Below are 19,501 nucleotides of genomic sequence, written 5' to 3' on the forward strand. Positions count from 1 at the left end.
CTACATGGAAATCAACCACAGTGGATACTGAGTTTCTCGATGGGTTTAACTAATGCAGCGTATTGCTAACAGATATATTTCATCAAAAGTCACTGCAGTGTCTGTAGACCCATAAGCTCTTCCAAGAACATGGCTGTAACTGTTGTCATTTAGCTTGAAGATGTTCATGAGGTCGAGGTGAGACTGAGGTTGGAAGATGGATGCGGTTGTATTGTATAGATCGCACCTAGTACCTTGCTGCGGAACCAGGACCTTGCTGCACAGTTGGTATACTGATCTGCCCTTGAGCTGCCCCAATGCATTATGAAGTGGGATTGAGGGCAGGAGGGCTGAACAGGGCCTTTTGTGTGCCCAGGTGAAGGAGTCATTGGGGTAAGAAGCTTTGGGTTACTGGAGGGAGGTTCAGCATTGTGAATGGAAAGGAAGGAGAGGAGGGCAGGGCAGAGCCAACCGCTGGGCCTAAGGGTTGAATTAGAGTGGCCCACTCCACAGATTAGGTGACTGCTGAACAGACCTCAGCGGGTATCCAGTCCAGGACCTTCTTTGTGAAGGTTAGGCTTGATGGATTCTCCACAACGTGTGATGCTGGATACTTTGACCGTGTTCCCACACGGTGCCCTCCTGCTGCATAGAAACCTTTGATGTAATTTGTGTGTCTGTCTCTTGCAAACAATTTTAAAAGTGGTATGAGCTGCACCACCTGCTGGCATTTCAAGCCACATTGATACTCTCAGCCACTTCCATTTCTAAGGAGGATAGTGCTTTTAAAAATCCGTACTGCATTTTTTTTAATCCACAAAGACACAAATGTTACCATGTTGTTTTAACGGTTCCTGCTACTGCCTCTGCTCCAGGTATCAAAGCCCTTGGGTCAACTCTATTTAGAGCTGAGTTCTTGAACACTGCAGCATCATTGACATCCCTTTGCATCTTCATTGTGGGGAGTTTCGGATGTTGAACTCTTAATAGGCTACAGTAAGCTGAGTGCAAGGCTCCAGGACCTTCCCGCTTACTGTGTTACTTAAAAGAGCAAATGCTCCTATCTCTGCTTTGGTCAGCCTTTCAGCATCAACTGTGACATAAATTGCTCTTTTCAAGAGCTGTTTGCATTTTCCCATCCAACAACCAGGTGAAGACGATTTTACAGTTCAGCAGTAATGCAGAAAGGATGGATGTAACTGAATGAGTCGGTGCCTCAGAATTCGTACAAGTCACCCGACCACTTCAAAAGGCAAAGGTGTTTGTACCTGTTCAGAACGGTCGCAGACAAAGGTGGGGTGAGAAGTCTGTTGTCCTAGCCTAGAGTTGACAGGCCGTAAAACCAAAACAATGAGCTGAAAGACACATAAACGCTCCGTTTTGCTAAAGAGTCGGGTGACGTTAATATTTGAATGTCCTAAACCGGCTCTGTATAGGTCTAAGGAGAGGTGGGAATCAGACTTAAATATCACGATTGAAGACCAACGTTGGTCAGAGTTGTGTCAAGACAGTTTATCTGCCACAATTAATGCACGGTACAGGCTTGTCCACTATAATTTCCTTCATCAGCTGTATTTGACCCCAGATAAAATTCACAAGTCTAAGCCTTATCTATCTGATACATGTTTCCGATGTGCTGCAGATGTGGGCTCTTTCTTACACTGTACTTGGTTGTGTGTGAAGGTGAGAGATTTCTGGATTGACTTTTGTGACGTTGTGTCTAAGATTAATCAGATTTCATTACCTGTTGACCCAGAATTTTGCTTGCTGGGGAACTTTATGAAAATTGATAAACCACTTAACAAATTTCAAATAAAATTTTTGGAAATAGCCCTGGCAGTGGCCAGAAAATGTATTGCCGTCACATGGAAGCCTGATTCCCCTCTATCCATGACTAAATGGTATTTAGAAATGAATAACTGTGCGCCTGTAGAAAAAATAACATATAATCTTAGAAAGGGATACAACACCTTTATTAAAATGTGGCAGCCCTATCTAGATTATGTGGATAATGTGTTGTTGGAATGTGACTGACCTCGAAACATTGTATTGCCTACTTTAAAATATTGGAGCATCCTTTTGGGGAGGGGGGATGGGGGGTTATTTGTTTGTGTTTGTTCTTGTTCTTGTAAACTGGAAAATGAAAATAAAGTATTCCAAAAAAAGGGTCGGGTGACAATTCTCTGAGGGGTTCGTCCTTACGAGCAACCTATGTTACATCACACATAATGATTCAATGCATTGTTAACATCCAAATATTGATTAGTGCAGCTGTAAGTTGACCACCCCCACATAGAGAAGAAACATTGTTTTAGTGAGTTGTTGTGAGTGTCAGTGAATGGGAAAGCAAGACTGAAAGTGCGAGAAATAAGGGGCACATTCAGCCTCGACAAAACATTTACTTGAACTGAAACGATGGTGAGCAAGCGCACTGCTTTTTTTAAAATGTATTACCAGTTTAGTTTACGTACGTGTCGCTGCTGATTGGGTAACATCTCTGACACGCCCATCAAACGATAGAAAACATAGCTCAGAGCTCGTTGCACAGTCTATCGCACCGTTTCACACCGTTCAGGTCGTTCAACCTGGAAACCGCAGCAAAACAGTGCACACCGTTTAGAGATTGAACGTGCCCCTGGTCTATCAGCCCATCTCGATCCTTCCCACTTCTCCATCCTCGACATTTCCCAAAACACAAACCCTACATCAGGAAGCTCCCCCGGCCCAGTAGGTCATCTGTTGATTTTTTTTTAAGTCCCTCTTTGTGCGACGTTCTCTTTCAAAGTTTGGTTAAGGGTATGTGTCCATTTACACAACAAGACGTGGGAGGTATAAAAGAAGCCTCCACAGAGAGCTGCGGCGCTGCTTAATGGGAGCTCGGGGCCTGCCCTCAGTCCTGGAGCCTTTCACACATCTTGCTCCCTGCCTCTCCAATTACTTCCACTGTCCTCCTGCAACAAAGACCCAACTGACTGCCCTCTCCTTCCCAGACCCTATCAGTGTGGATCCACCTGAGATTTCCACTCGCTATCACTCCAGCATCTGTGGAAATAAAGTGTCTTGTGTAACCTTGTAAATGAGGCTGTCCCTAATTAAAAAATGGGGTACACAGAGAATCCAAAGTGACTTATGTTAATTATGTAACTCTACCTACCACTGAGCTTAAAAAGCAAGGTTTTAGACGGTGTGTGTGTGTGTGTGTTTCTGGTTTTTGTCCATAAATGCCCCAGAGTGAGACTGTACTGCTTTGGTGAGTTTGTGTGCCTGCACTGCACTGAGTGAACTCAGTGCAGTTACAACTCAAGTTCTTAAGGTCCCAATCCAACGGCAGTCTCTATTTTATAAAAAATAATTCAATAACACTGTACATTTTTATAGAAATCATCACCAAATATTTTTAAATCCTGCTTCATGTGCTGAGTGAAACATTAATAAGACCTTGGTATTCAAACATCATTGTTCCACAAAGATAAAGGCTGCAGTGTTACCTCCAAATTTTCCACCAAAGACATATTTTATCATCATTTGGCACTTTGCAGGTGTTAATGACAGATCCTGCTCAAAAGCCTCGACATTCATCCTGTATGAGAGCCTCTCTTTGTACAAAACATTCCTCTACTCCTGCATTTAAAACATGTCTGCGAGCAGTAATTCTCTTTTGGTTTTTCCACTTCCCTCCATCATTTCCACATTTCTGACCTCCCCTCTACACTTCTTACACATTGCTCTGTTTCCACTCCCTCTCTTCAGCGGGTTCCTATGCTGTCCCTCCCCTCAACTTCCCTCTCCTCCCCACCAACCCCTTTCCCCAAACACTGATCTCAGATTAAGTTGAACAGTATCCCAGGTGAAAGTTTGCACCTGCTTCTTTAGGCAAAGCTCCCTCCACAGCTTCAACGGGTAGTTTTTCAATCTCCACCTTTCTCCTGTAAGGACGTCACCATTTAAACACCCAAAATACAAAACCTTTTGGATTGTTGTTGCTTCTGCTGGTAATCCCGTGGAGCTGGAATTGGACAAGCGTTGCTCTTCTGTCTGGACATCCAGTTCCTCTACCTTCTTCCCTTTTCATCACTATCACCTGCCTCGTTTTACTCCCTCCATCACCACCACTGCTCTGTGGATGGTCCTCTGCTGGATGGGACACTGCTGTAAGGAGGTTGCCAGGTTAGACTATTGATGTGCTAGATGTCCATCTTCTGAAGGCAGGTGAGTGCATCATTTCCTCCTCGACTCATCAGTAGTTTCTTTATTCATGACCTGACTGTGTGACAAAAAAAAGCCTGAACTTTCCTCATTAGGCTTGTCACTTTTTGATGCTGCGAACATGGACTTTTGCCTTTATTTCAGTTATTCGGGGTAATCTATGATCTGTTTAGGAAACATTATCTGCTATATAGTCTGCTGTTGGTGATGTCACTATTGCTTCATGGTCTAATGGTGTAATGTTGATATCTAACACAGGTGTTCCCAACCTTTTTTTTTTTTGCTTCATTTTAGGGGTCCCAAACCCCTTAAAACAAACTTCTACCTCTGACCCTTCATCGCAGGTTATGGTCAAAGTGGATATGAGCTTTGAGCAGCTCAACACAATAACCATTGTTCATTCTCACGTTATTTAATTTTACAAATGTTTAGCAAACCTGAAAAGGTAAAGGTACCTAGTATGTTACACAAAAAGAAAAGTAAAAGATTTAGAAAAGTCATAAAAATGAAACCTAACTTTGTGTTACATGCATTTATTGTTTATTTTACCTTGAATCATCTTGTGGCTCTACAGATTTATCTTGGGACCCCCTCTTGGCTCCCAAACCCCAGGTTGGGTACCACTGGTCTACTCTTGCAGGTACATTTCTACTAATGATAGTATTAAGACTAAAACATAGACAATTTAAATGAATGTAATCGCTTAACTTTTAACACGGCCAATTTGAAATCACAATTCTGACTTAAACTCATTTTCAAGCCTTAGAAAAAAAGTAAATAAAATAAAATAAATGTGCTTCAGAGAGTGAATTATCTTTTGATAAAGCTTGTGGCTTACTGATACAGTAAGAGTTGTCTCTCTTTGAGACTGACCCCAGAGATAAACATGTTGAAGTGGCTTGTTCATCTTTTTAAGTCCCAGGGTCTTTATCTTAATTGCCTCGCTAAAAGGCACCAACTTAATGCCAGTCAGATAAGATGGTGAGCTACAATATTCAAAAGAGCAATTGTGGTAATCTTTCTGTTGACAATGTATGATGAGTGGGCGATGACAATAGAGCAGACCTCTCTCAGCAGTACTCACTCACCTCGGCCCACCTGAACTCAATTTACCATCAAGCTGAATAGAATTCACACATTAGAGAGATAAGTTGAGAGAAGCATCAAATTGACCTCACATAAATCGTACGTCCAGTTTCCAAATTATATACAGTGCTGCTCATAAGTATTCATACCCATGGTCAAGTTGACTAAAAAGAGGAATAAAAAAATCATCTTTTGGAAATTGATCTTAATGCCTTAATTAAAAAAATGAGGAAAAAGCCGACCTTTTAAGGACACCAATTTTTTTTGTGAATGAATAATGTATTGTAAATAAATAAATGTTCTTCCTTAAAATACAGGGGCCATAATTATACATACCCCTATGTTAAATTCCCATAGAGGAAGGAAGATTTTTATTTTTACAGGCCAGTTATTTCATGGATCCAGGATACTATGCATCCTGATAAAGTTCCCTTGGCCTTTGGAATTAAAGTAGCCCCACATCATCACATACCCTTCACCATACCTAGAGATTGGCATGGGTTTATTTCAGTTAGCCTAATAGCTGGTTTGATTTGCATTGATATGGATCTTATCTCAGTTAGCTATTAGGCTAACTGAAATAAAACCATGCCAATCTCTAGGTATGGTGAAGGGTATGTGATGATGTGGGGCTATTTTAATTCCAAAGGCCAAGGGAACTTTATCAGGATGCATAGTATCCTGGATCCATGAAATAACTGGCCTTTAAAAATAAAAATCTGCCTTCCTCTATGGGAATTTAACATAGGGGTATGTATAATTATGGCCCCTGTATTTTAAGGAACAACATTTATTTATTTACAATACATTATTCATTCACAAAAAAAATTGGTGTCCTTAAAAGGTCGGATTTTTCCTCATTGTTTTAATTAAGGCATTAAGATCAATTTCCAAAAGATGATTTTTTTATTCCTTTTTTTAGTCAACTTTAGCATGGGTATGAATACTTATGAGCAGCACTGTATATATATTTAAAAAAAGAAAAGAAAAATTCCTGAATGACATTGGTCAGTATTTTAAACAAGACATTCAGGCATCACCAGCTCAGCCAGGCTTTGGTGATTACACTTCACATCTGTTGTGTGAGAAAATAATCTCAACTCAAAGGTCCACTTACCAGCTTTTTCTGAGCTTTCAATGGCATTGACAATGCCCTGAGACCAACAGGTTGTCCTCACTGTAATGTGTATGAATAATAAAACATAAAAACATATTGATTTTCAATCAAAATTATATATGTGTGTGGCTTCATGTACATTTAAGAAGCCAAAACTACACAGAGACAGCCCTTATTGCACAATGTAAAATAATTATTTTATGCACCGCTGGGAGGGGCACTCGTAATTTCGTTGTATTCATTGTATCAATATAATGTCAATAAAGGCTTCTTATCTTATCTTAAAAATATGAACCCATACCTTTACCTTCAGTGAAACCTGTCTGACCAGCAACAAATGTTAGAATTTGACCCTGAAACTAAAATGTTTCTTCTAAAAGGAATTACGTTTGAAACACTACGGAGACATCAGTGCTCCTTTACCGGTCAATTACTGGTATTACTTTGCTGAGATAACGCTGACTGGCTGGTAGCTAGCAGGCCACCTAGCCGGTCACATCTCCAAAATGTCTTTATTAATATTTTTGATAAATCAACCAATTATTAAAAACCTTACATTTCTCGCCTAAAGATCTGGTAACAAATCAACAGTTGTAGTACCAAAGTTACAACAGTTGTGGGTCGACTCGTGCTCATGTCCTCCGCCATTACCGATGGTTGATACGAAATGTATGGTGGGATAGTGGTGGGGAATTTTAAATTGTGACCGGTCACAAGTCCAAAATAACACAGTAACAGACGAGAATGCACATTGAGAATGGCAGAATATTTCACAAGTTCATATCCAAACGGGACCAGTTTTAACTTATTGGTAAAGTTTGTTGTGATGTATAGGCTCATTCATGTTTAATTCACTGAATGTACAGACAAAACCTTTACATTTGTATTCAAATATATTAACAATTAAGCTTAAATGCTATATGGTAATTGGAAAACCTGCCAACTTGGCTGTACACTCTACTTTGCCAATGGCACGTTTGCCAAGCCAAGCACTGAACAGCTACAAAGGGCCACTGCAAGGACCTCAGCAATTCAAACCTACTCACTTAAAGCCATTAGTGCCCCAGTGTTTACCCTCCTCTCCCTTCAGCCAACAAGGCATGGATGGATCCCAAACAGAAGTGGTAATGAGGTCCTAAGCAGCCTCACGGCTTCAGACACTGAGACACTGGAGCAGAGCGGGCCAGTTCGGTCAGTTGCAGGAGACCGAGGCACAGAGAGGCCCGTAGTCCACTGTTGCCGGCTCACATGGGACCGTAAGGCAAATGTGATCCTGACACATTGTTCTGGCATGCATAATAGGGCCTTTTCAGGGCTTCTCAGGGGAGACCTGGGAGCCTGATCTTAAAGAAGTAACGTGACGTTGGTTTGATGGTTCTCCCTCCTCTCCACTTTGTCTAAGGGCCCTGTTTATGAGAAGTTGTCCTATGACTCATGGCTGCCGGCATTTCTAAATAGCTTTAAAGGTCCCATGACATGGTGCTCTTTGGATGCTTTTATATAGGCCTTAGTGGTCCCCTAATACTGTATCTGAAGTCTCTTTCCCGAAATTCAGCCTTGGTGCAGAATTACAGCCACTAGAGCCAGTCCCACAATGAGCTTTCCTTAGGATGTGCCATTTATGTGTCTGTAGCTATTGAGGAGGAGAGAGGGGGGGCAAGGTGAAGGGTGGGGGTGTGGCCTTGACCAACTGCTACTTTGCTTGTTTGAAAGCCATGATGTCTCTCTCGCATGGGTGGGCTAAATTCTCTGGGCAGGCAAAGCAGAGAAAGGGGAGGTAACCTTTCCCCTTATGACCTCATAAGGAGCAAGATTCCAAATCAGTCCATCTGAGCTTTCATTTTCTCAAAGGCAGAGCAGGATACCCAGGGCTCGGTTTACACCTATCGCCATTTCTAGCCACTGGGGGACCATAGGCAGGCTGGGGGAACTCATAATAATGTTAAAAAACCTCATAAAGTGAAGTTTTCATGCCATGGGACCTTATGTAACAGTTGCTCAGACAGTGGTACTGTAACTTCATAAGCAAATTGAAAACACTGTTGATATGGTCTCTCATCTCATTCTATGTTTTTCAGAATGGTCAGGCCAGGCTGTCCAGTCATTCTGCTCCACCTCTTCAGCATCTTTGTGCAGACGGGAGGTATGAGTCATCCTCCACATCGATTCATTCATCTTTTAAGGTGGAGGAAAGTCAATTTTAATAAGCTCTTATGCATTATTCTCCTTATAGATAGTACTCAGGACATCCTGTATCCATATGGGCCCAGCCATAGGGATCTAGAGACTCCAAAGATGGATGATGGGAGTTCTCCTGAAAATATTTTGCTCATTCAATTCATTTTCTTCAATGTCCCCTACCGTTCCATCTATGTAAGCCTTGATCAAAACTCTCAAACTCTTATTATTACACAGAAAGCCATTATTCTTCAAATCATTTATTGAATGTATAAAGTATTTATTATAGCTTATGATGGTGAAATACAACCCTATCTGTTCTGTCCACAGGTGAACAACAATGGTGTGATCTCCTTCAACGTGCAGGTTAGCCAGTTCACACCAGAGGCTTTCCCCCTGAGTGACAGCAGATCGTTTATTGCTCCACTTTGGGCAGATGTGCACAACGGCATCCGCGGAGATGTGTTCTACCGAGAGTCCACCGAACCGGAAATACTGGAAAGGGCAACACAAGATGTCCGGAAGTACTTCAAAAACATGCCCACCTTCACGGCCACCTGGGCCTTTATTACAACATGGCACCAAGTCACCTTTTATGGAGGAAGCCAGACAACCCCGGTAAAGTCCAAATCCAGCATGAAATATCTTGGTCATACATTTCCACAGTAACAGTGTTGAGCCTAGCTTAGCAACTTCTAGCCTAGGTCGATCAAACAATACAAATATGTCTTCCAACATTTTCAAAGTCTTGTTTCTGTCTTGTCCAGATTATTGAAATGAAACCTATAAAACACGAAAATACACCATGTCTTTTCCTCAGTATCTAACTTCTTTTACACCACAACTGCAAACTATAACTATAATTGTTATCTATCTAATATTTGCTATATATGATTGAATCAAGTTCTTTGGTGTTGTTGGAAGCTGTGTTTGTTTCACTTTAGCTGGATGCTAACAGTTTCCCCCTGTGTACAGTCATTTTGCTAAGCTAGGCTAATAACATCACAGGCATACTGTACCTCTCTTCTGTCCCAGTAAGCATTTAGTTGGTGATTTGCTTCTCCAAAAACATTTATACGTTTGGGACACATTTGTGGATGTTTTTAGACATCTATTTACATATAACTTTGGTTTTCATAGCATTCCAATGACTATTCCATGTGAGGCATGTTCTACAACTACACTGTTATAATATATCTTAGCCAGAAATTAAAAAGAAACTTTTACAACCACAAGTAGCCTTGTTTTGACCTACTGTATGTAGACACCTAGACATGTTTTGATCTGCAAATCACCAAAACCATGATTAAACCGACACCACTTTGATTTGATAGCAATATGATTGCCATCGAATGCTGATGATCATATTTCTCAAAAATGTTTTGTCTTGTTTCAATTTGCCACATGGTGGACATTTTTCATAAGTGACCAGATCTACAGAATATAATTTAGTCAGACATTTGCCTAGTGCCATTTTGAAATTCCACATATTCATTTTTGCAGTTTAGGGAATCTGCTGTTTTGTCTGCAAGTAAGACACTAGTTGAATGTTGAAAGGATTATTCTTTTGTATGTTATGTCTGTTTTTCTCTTTGTAAAACTATTTTAATCCTCTTGTTTGATTAAAAGGTGAACACATTCCAAACTGTACTAATCTCAGACGGCGTGGCATCCTTCAGTATGTTCAACTACGGAGAAATCACATGGAGCACAGGAACAGCCAGTGGTGGAGATCCTTTAACAGGACTGGGTGGGACGACAGCTCAGGTATTCTCACAATGTCCCCAAGATCATTTCATATGTATGCTATTATTTATCCAGCACATAAATGATATGATAAACATTTCACCTCACGTCCCTCACACCTCTCCCCTTTTCAGTCAGGTTTTAACGGTGGAGACATTGGTCACTTCTTCAACCTGCCAGGATCACGGTCAAATGATGTAGTGAACATTGAACAGACAACCAATGTAAATACCCCTGGGCGCTGGTTGTTCCGTGTAGACACTGAACTGATAGATCCTGCCAATGGCTGCAGCTACAATGGCAAGTTCAAACGTCAAACACTGATAATACTGTCCACACAGGTTTCCCTTATGCAGAACTGTACTTGTAAATATCTCTTCTGTCTTTCCTACATCCTATCCAGGTCGTTTTTACAGACGAGGGGAAATCTTCTGGCTGTCTGACCAGTGTTCACAGCGATGCCGCTGCCTTGACATTGACAATAAGGTGCAGTGCCAAGAGGCTCCGTGTGGGCAGCTGGAGACCTGCGAGCAGCAGGAAGGGGCTTTTTACTGCCAGCCGACCCGCACCAGCACTTGTGTGGTATTTGGCGACCCTCATTACCACACCTTCGATGGCTTCCTCTATCACTTCCAGGGAACCTGCTCCTACCTGCTGGCGCGGCCCTGCTGGGAGGTGGCAGGGCTGCCTTTTTTCAGCGTAGAGGCCAAAAATGAGAACCGTGGGGTCGCCTCTGTTTCCTGGCTTAGAGATGTCACAGTGGAGGTGTACGGTCACAGAGTCATGTTACCCAAAGGCAGTTTTGGAACGGTCCAGGTAAGAATCTGTGGAGCCCTTTATATTGGGAACTATCACAATATTTGCCTTTGTGTGTGCTTCTTGGTTGGTTGATTTGAGTTATGTGGCTGCATTTACATTTTGCTTTTGAAGTCCATCTTTGACCACCTTGGAAGAGTTGTTTTTTAGCATAAACAGATCACTAATTACCTCTTCGCATCTACCTATATTTTTCATAATATCTAAGTACAAGCTGACAATACAGGATACAAATTTTGTCATGATAACGGTAGAAGAAGAAGGTGACAGTATTCTAAATCGGCATATATTGACAGTTGACTTTCTCAAACTGTGATTGAAAGTTTTCTATCATCATTTGTTCGTTTTCAAATTTTTCCTCTGTTTCTCTGTCTAGGTGGATGGCTTGATGAAGACTTTACCAGTCCAACTCCAGCTTGGTGCTGTCAGGGTTTACCAGTCTGGGATTGCCATTGCTTTAGAAACAGACTTTGGACTCATGGTAACCTATGACGGCCAACACTACGCATCCATCTCCCTACCCAGCTCCTACTTCAACAACACTTGTGGCCTTTGTGGTAACTATAACGACGACCCCGCTGATGATCCTGTGCTTCCTGACGGCTCCCTGGCCGAAAGCGTAGTGGAGCTAGGGGGCAGCTGGCGAGCCGAAGACACAGACTGGAGGTGTACAGATGGCTGCGCCCAGAACTGCAGCGTCTGTGACCCTCTTGTAGAAGCCTTCTACTTTCGCTCAGACTACTGTGGGCTCATCAACAAAACCGATGGACCTTTTAGGGACTGCAGAGCTGTAGTGGACCCCACAGCCTTTGTGTATAGCTGTGTATATGACATGTGCAGCAACAGGGATAATATCACCACACTCTGCCAGGCCATCCAGGCCTATGCTCTGGCCTGTCAGGCCCTCGGGGTCACGATACGATCCTGGAGATCTCGCACCTTCTGCGGTGAGATTCAGTTTGGTTCAGTTCACGCAGATTCTTTGTCTTACATTTATTTACTTGTGTCAACTGACATAATTTCTTCTCTCTTACTGGCTCTCAGCTTTTTCATGTCCGGAGTTCAGCAGTTACCAAGTGTGCACAAGTGCCTGCCCAGCCTCCTGCTCGGACCTCACCTCTCCCCTGTATTGTCCTCACCCTTGCACTGAGGGCTGCCAGTGTGACCAAGGCTATGTTCTCAGCGGCAGCCGTTGTGTAAAGCGCGAAGACTGTGGCTGTGAGCATAACGGCCTCTATTACCCCCGTAATAACACTTTCTGGGCAGGCCCCAGCGGTGAAGAAGGTGAATGTACCCTCCGCTGCACCTGCGGGCCTGCTGGGGAAGTCTCCTGCTTCAACGAGTCCTGCAAGGAGGGCGAGGTGTGTGTGGCTGAGGTGGGCTTGCTGGGTTGCTATCCTCGGAGGGAGGGAGTGTGCGCAGTCACCCAAAACTCGGTGACGACCTCCTTTGATGGCACCTTCCTGGTGTTCCCAGATGACAGCTCCTACTACCTGCTGAAGCTGTGTGGCGCAGTGCCAGCTAATGGCTCAATGGTGGAGGTGAAGATGGGCAGGCGGCTGGTGAACAAAGGCCCCACTTGGAAAAGACCAGTGGTGGTTACAGTAGCTAACATGGAAGCTCAAATGGGAGGGATAGATTTTGATACAGTAAAGGTTAGAATTTTCTCTACGGCCCAAAAACCTTTTTTGTTGTCTATGTTCAGCTCCTGCAAACCTATGGCTATGACACCTTTTTGTGTTCCAGGTGAATGGTGAACCAGTGTCGCTCCCATATGTCCATCCACTGGAGACAATGATGATCTACAGAGCACCAGGCAATGCTACAGTAGTGGAGTCCCGCGGTCTGCTTCGTGTCCAGTACACTCACCAGGGATTCGTCAACATCTCCCTCTCCACCCTCTTCTACAATGTTACTTGTGGTCTATGTGGCGTCTTCAATAGCAATACCACTGATGACCTTCGCCTTCCAAACGGACGCCTGGCGGAGTCCACTGAACAGTTCACAGAGGGCTGGCGGTCCATTGCTGATGACCTCACCTGCAACGGTGACTGCGATGACCTGTATCGAATGTGCACAGACTTGCGTCTCTACCAGAGTCCTTGGATGTGTGGCACGATCAATGATCCGGGGAATAGTTCATTTCTGGCATGTCATGCAGTGGTGAACCCCTCACCGTTCTTCAGGAACTGCTTGTATAACATGTGTGTAAAGGAAGGGAATCGTTCAGCCCTGTGTTCTTCACTGCAGGCCTATGCCACTGCCTGTCAGGATGCCCAAGTAGGCCTCGCTTCCTGGAGGATTGTCACCAACTGCCGTGAGTTGAAATATCTTTACGTTAAAGGAACAGTCTGGTATTTGAACTGTCTGGCATCTAACCCATAATGAGATTAAAAGATCAACTGTGTGGCTCTGCCAATAACGAATAAATATGCCTTCAAACACTTTTAAACCTGTCTTACTATGTTGTAACTCGTTATTGAGAAATACAACATACAACACGTCAAAAACTGAAAATGTTTTCTTATTAACATATAAACAAGTACAATATTTGTTACAACATGTAACAAGACTTTAAATTTGGTGGGAGGCATATTTGTTTTTCAAAAAATCTTTGCTAGCAGTTTGCTTCTACTTCCTGTCGCTATAGTATTTAATTTCCTCTACAGTTACCTACTAAGTCATTCCCCCCTTTAAGAAGCCAACATGTATATACTTATATATTTCCCTTGTAAAAACACCAAATTGACACGTTACATGTCATTTTGCTTACTGAATATCATGAATTTTGATAGCCTTGCTAGCGTCAGAGCACGCTTGTTTCTTTATTGTTCCCAAATAAATCAGACTCATAGACCTGTTTCACAGCAATCATTTTGATTTGTCAGAGCAGGAAAAGCACAGGTGGAACTAATACTAATGACGATGTCTCAGTTCCAGAAATTATTGAAATGCAATGTAGCTACTTATTTGTCACACCTGTGTTTGATAAGTGAATGAAAAAAAGATCTACTAGTTAGTATTCCTCTTAAGTTTCACTCCACCAGTTCTCTATAGTCAGTGTTGCGCTAATATTTATCTATTATTTAGAGGGTATACTCCACCAAAAACCTGCTTTATCACTCATGCCGTGTAGGCTTGAACGGTGGCTCTTAAGGCTTCCTCCTTCACAGACCGCATCTGTAGTCCTACTCAGATTCAGATTTAAACAGCAACCCTGTTTCAAAATGTCCATTGAAACTTCTCTAATCACTCCTTCAGGTTAATTCACCTCTCAGCTGACTATTCATATGCTCCCTATGCTCCCAACAATGATATTATTGCCAAAATGGTTTCATTCACTGCTTCCATTTGTCGCTAGTGCACTTAGATGCTTATTTTTGTCAGCGTCCAACATTACAAAACTTTTTGTCTAACAAAAGTGCACAGCTAACCATGCTAGCAACAAAGAAAAGCTTTGTATTTATTTGACAAAAATAAGATGGTATTGAAAACCCTTACTGAGCATATCAACTGACACTCAAGTGGTGGATTATACTTCAGGAGTGTATTGAGAACTCAGACATTTTCTTTTGCCATAACCTGGTCACCAGTGGGATTCATCGTAACCATGGTGAGTCCAAGGGAGAGCTGAAAACCACCATTCAATCCTACAGTGAGTGACTCAAAACAAAGGTTTGTGATGGAGTATTCCTGTAATATGGATTTTGCCTGTTGCCTTTGCTTCTCGCTTGCTATCTCACAACTTGTTCTTCTGTCTCAGCTCTTCCCTGTCCTCAGAACAGTCATTTTGATGAGTGCACCAGTGCCTGTCCTCTGACCTGCGCCAACTTAGATGAACCTGAAGAGCCATGCCCTCTGCCATGCCAGGAGGGGTGTCAGTGTGAGGAAGGCTTTGCGCTTCGCGATGGCCTGTGTGTGGCACGCAGTGATTGTGGCTGCATGAGCCACGGACGCCAGCTGGCCACTAATCAGACTTTCTGGACAGACTGGGAGTGCCAGGAGCGCTGCTACTGCAATGGCTCTGACAACAGTGTATACTGTCAGCTCGCACCCTGTCACACTGAGGAGTACTGCCAGGAGATTGACGGCCTCTATTTCTGCCAGCCGCGCACTGAGGCCCTGTGTGTGGCTGCTGGTTATGGACATTTTCTGCCATTTGGTGGCGTACCGTTTGAGCTGCAGAGCTCTTGTTCTCTTAGGATGGCCACCACCAGCTGTGGCAGAGGGAACAGGGACCCCGCAACCATCAGTGGAACTTTCCCTCAATTTAAATTGGCAGCTCGTAACGAGGAAAGGGACACAGGCCAAGCAATTTGGGTGAGGGGCTTTGTTCTGGAGGTCTACGAGTATGAGATTGAAGTGTCTCGAAGCTACAAAAACACTGTCACAGTGAGTAAATGAAACAAGCGCCGTGATTATATATTGTGTTTCATATAAAGGAATGCCTGGAATAAGGAATAAGCTGTGACCAGGCTAATAATACAGTATTGATTATAACACCACTTTTATGCATGACCGCTGAAGGTCATAGTTGTTGTGTATTTGTGAGGACACGTTATTTCTAATCAAGCCGATTGAATAACCAGGCAGAGGGTGAATTCCTCTTTGATTGGCTTAAGGTGGATCTAATTTCAATGGGCATCTTTTATCAGGCTGGATTTGGCACAGACAAATCCCCGACCCTGAGCGACATTTGGACTGGGTTCACAAACCGACTAAAAGATCTGAGGAGGAATAGAAATGACACACATAACCCAACGCTTACACGCACGCACACACACACACACACACACACACACACACACACACACACACACACACACACACACACACACACACACACACACATACGTTTTTCTCATTCTCTCTGTTTCTGTCTCATTCTCTTATACAATTAGATTATATGAGAAACGCATAGAGGCTCTTTCAGTGAGTCTTAATGTTATCCATTCATCACCTGGGTTTCCCCACATACTTTGAAAACAGGCAGGTCAGTTGGATTGGAAACTATGACTTGGTGCTAAAAAAAGGCTTCTGTAGGAATGTGTATGTGTCATCTGATGCAAATCCTAGAATAAGAGTTAAACCTGTTCAAACTAGAACCAGTTTTATTAAATCTCTCTTCACTCAGGTGAATAAGGAGCGTTTGTACCCTCCACTGAAGCTGGGCCCAGGGAAGGTCAACATCTTCACCTGGGGCATGCAGCTCATTCTGGAGACAGATTTTGGCCTGAAGGTGGCCTTTGACTGGAACACTCTCCTCCTGTTGACGTTGCCTCGCGATCTCTACAACAGCTCTTGCGGCCTCTGCCACGGCATGCCCTTATCCCCACCCACCCTTACCACCACTGACTGGGGCATGGCCTGGGCAGAGAGGGACACCTTCTGCCAGGTGGGCTGTGGAGACTCCTGCCCACGCTGTGGCCTGGGAGAGACGAGCGATCTAAATGACGCCCCTCTCATGGTGACTGATGCCAACATGAACACGAACAATGGGGCAAATGAAGTTGACACAGGCATACGTTTTCACATTGGAGATGGACTGTATGTGTTTGTGGAGCCTGAGGCAGTAAGGCTATGCGGGCTAATTGTGGATCGAGGAGGTTTATTTGCACGTTGTCATAGCAAGGTGGCGCCAGCGTTCTTTTATCAAAGCTGCCTGCAGGACACCTGTTTGGACCAGGGAGCTCAGGATACAATCTGTAACTGGCTGCAGATATATGCCGGAACCTGTCAGACCCAAGGTGTGCCTGTTACCGGCTGGAGGAGCGACACACCATGTGGTGAGTGCAAGTCTGGGCTCACCTGAATTTCACCATGTACTTTGATTATGTGTGCAGGGCTGCAAATGTCTCCAAACACATATGTTCTTACCTCTTGTGGTATCTACTCATGCAGATAGTTTTATTTGTCCAGGTTTTTAAATATCTATCTCTGAGATTGCTGCTTCCAGCCCAATACAGCTGAGGTGAAATAACTTTCATTTGTGCTTCACAGTGTTGAAAAAATTCTGAAAAATCATCAGCAAAATGTCTTTCCAGAAACAAAGACCTATTTCTTTGGTGGAAAGTAGTTCCAGGGAAAACTGTTGACAGTGAGATCTGTGGATTTTTCACAGTAACAAGGCATTGTTGGCATTTTAAATGTTTACTGTTGAAAATTACAGTAATTGTCAGTGCAATAAGTACCACAAACCTAATTCCATTCAACTCTGTTGTATTGGGTTTCAGGCAGAGAGGTGCATATCTCAAACCCTGGGCACAAAAAGCCAAAAGTATCAGAATGGCTAGATACCACTAGAAGTAAGTGAGAGGACTTGTTATTTTTAATTTGGGTAAACCGGGTGAAACAGTAATATAAAGAACATACACTACGCACATATAATAATAGTTGCATAACATTACTCCTCCTAAAACCATATATTTTCTTTTTTACATTGATGTGTGAATGAGTTAAACAAATGAGATACAATGTGTTAATTAGTGAGCTTCAGAGGTGATAGGGGTATTCTTGAACTTTGGATGGAGCCTGGCTGTTGCTTCTTCCAGTCTTTATGCTAAGCTAGGCTAACCACGCCCTGACTCCAGCTCCGTACTTACAGGCAAGTATTAGATTAATATTGGGCTTCTCATCATCAAAATGTCAAACTGTTCCTTTAAACAGCTGCCATAGAGCCACATAAGCCCAACAATGGACTTTCCAATCAACACTTGTCCACAAATATTTACCCCTGAAAAATCAACACCTAGTTAACCTGGAAAATGTCCTACAGTATGTGCACAATGTAGTCAGTGCAATCGTTAGCTAATACTGTACCTTTGCCAACCTGCCTACTCCCAGTCCAGAGCTGTCCACCTAACAGCCATTACTCCAGTTGTGTGTCGGTTTGCCCGCCCCAGTGCGCCCCAGCCCGTGGCCAGAGGGACTGCAGCCAGGACTGTGTGGAGGGCTGTCAGTGTGACCAGGGCTACGTGCTCAACGGCAAGAGCTGCATCCTGCCTCAGAACTGTGGCTGCTACACTGATGGCAAGTACTATGAGGTCAGTCCCACATCCAGCACTACATGGAATAAACTCAATGACAAATGCAGCAAAAGCTGGCTTTTAAGGCCTAAACCCTAAATCAGGCTGGTATTAGATATAAATCAGTATAAATCAGGCTGGTGATGGATGGATAACACATACATACATACATACATACATACATACATTGATAGATGATAAATAGATAGATCAGATGTTAAGTAGGGATGATTGTCTTTCAGTTTAATCCAATGATTGACATTGTCATGACTGACAAAATATGTAAATCCATTTTAACAAACCTCTGTGGCTCTTTTAGTGCCATTTGGTATATAGCATAGAATGTCCGAAAATATAAAACGATATCCATCACAATTAATTGCTTTTTTTTCTCGTCCAATACTCTAAAAACTCAAAATATTCTAATATATTTTACTATTTAAAAAGACAAAGAAAAGCAGCAAATTCTCACAAGTGAAAACTGGATTTTTGAACAGAACAGATTTTTTGCTTTAAAAAGTCCATTATCAACATTTTATCAACATCAATACTTAATTGACTAATTGTTTCAGCTTTGGTTTTAACTGATGTCTTTCTTTATTTCAGCCCAAACAGCTGTTTTGGAACAGTGACTGTACCAAACGCTGCCAGTGCATTGGACGAAACCTGATCCAGTGCGACCCAAGGCGCTGTATAGCAGAGGAAGAGTGCACCCTGCGGTACGGAGTGCGGGGCTGCTTTGCGCGGCGCTCCCAGCACTGCGTGGCGTCTGGCGGTGGGGTTTTCAGGACCTTCGACGGGGCGTCGCTGCGGCTCCCGGCCTCCTGCTCCTTTGTCCTGTCCACAAACTGTCACAAGCTGCCTGACCTCTCCTTCCAGCTCATCGCTAACTTTGATAAATGGAGCACACCCAACCTCACCACCATCTCCCATGTCTACCTTTACATCAATGAGGAGAACATACTCATCTCTGGCAGCACTATCAAGGTGAGAGAAGCGTTGGACCATCGTTGGATTGTCAGTACGTCCGCTAAATATTGGAAATTACTAATTGATCTTGTCACTTCTCTGTAGTTTGATTACATTACATGGACTCTGAACTGGATCAGTTCTACAGTGGATGTCATCTTAAACCCCCTAACCTGACTTTACAAACAACAAACGTTAACCCACATTAACAACACTATGTCTATGTAAGGGATAATGTAGAGCCAGGTGGTTGTTATAGCGAACCCCGACAGGGTGATCAGGACCCCGACGCGAAGGGTTGTATTCACTCTAACAACTGCCTCGCTCTACATTATCCCTTACTTATTACACGCCTTGGTTGAATCCGACGGCTTTCTGC

At 43.1% G+C, this 19,501-nt stretch overlaps 1 protein-coding gene across 2 annotated transcripts in view; it reads left to right on the forward strand.

The window, feature by feature from the left end:
• The first annotated feature begins 2,148 nt into the window (after positions 1-2,148).
• The window catches only part of tecta (tectorin alpha), a 33,290-nt gene continuing 15,937 nt past the window's right edge, over positions 2,149-19,501 (forward strand). For both annotated transcript variants that reach the window (XR_004899146.1, XM_031308155.2), the window contains exons 1-14: positions 2,149-4,825; positions 8,467-8,531; positions 8,622-8,761; positions 8,897-9,184; positions 10,196-10,333; positions 10,447-10,612; positions 10,716-11,128; positions 11,505-12,075; positions 12,173-12,783; positions 12,875-13,445; positions 14,892-15,520; positions 16,263-16,914; positions 17,972-18,171; positions 18,760-19,140. Coding sequence is in view for 1 of the 2 variants with exons in the window: in XM_031308155.2 (XP_031164015.1) it covers positions 8,468-8,531; positions 8,622-8,761; positions 8,897-9,184; positions 10,196-10,333; positions 10,447-10,612; positions 10,716-11,128; positions 11,505-12,075; positions 12,173-12,783; positions 12,875-13,445; positions 14,892-15,520; positions 16,263-16,914; positions 17,972-18,171; positions 18,760-19,140 (4,824 nt within the window). In the remaining variant the exon portion in view is untranslated. The remainder of the gene's footprint in view (positions 4,826-8,466; positions 8,532-8,621; positions 8,762-8,896; positions 9,185-10,195; positions 10,334-10,446; positions 10,613-10,715; positions 11,129-11,504; positions 12,076-12,172; positions 12,784-12,874; positions 13,446-14,891; positions 15,521-16,262; positions 16,915-17,971; positions 18,172-18,759; positions 19,141-19,501) is intronic.

Source organism: Sander lucioperca, chromosome 13 (genome assembly GCF_008315115.2).
Source record: "Sander lucioperca isolate FBNREF2018 chromosome 13, SLUC_FBN_1.2, whole genome shotgun sequence".
Lineage (NCBI taxonomy): Eukaryota > Metazoa > Chordata > Actinopteri > Perciformes > Percidae > Sander > Sander lucioperca.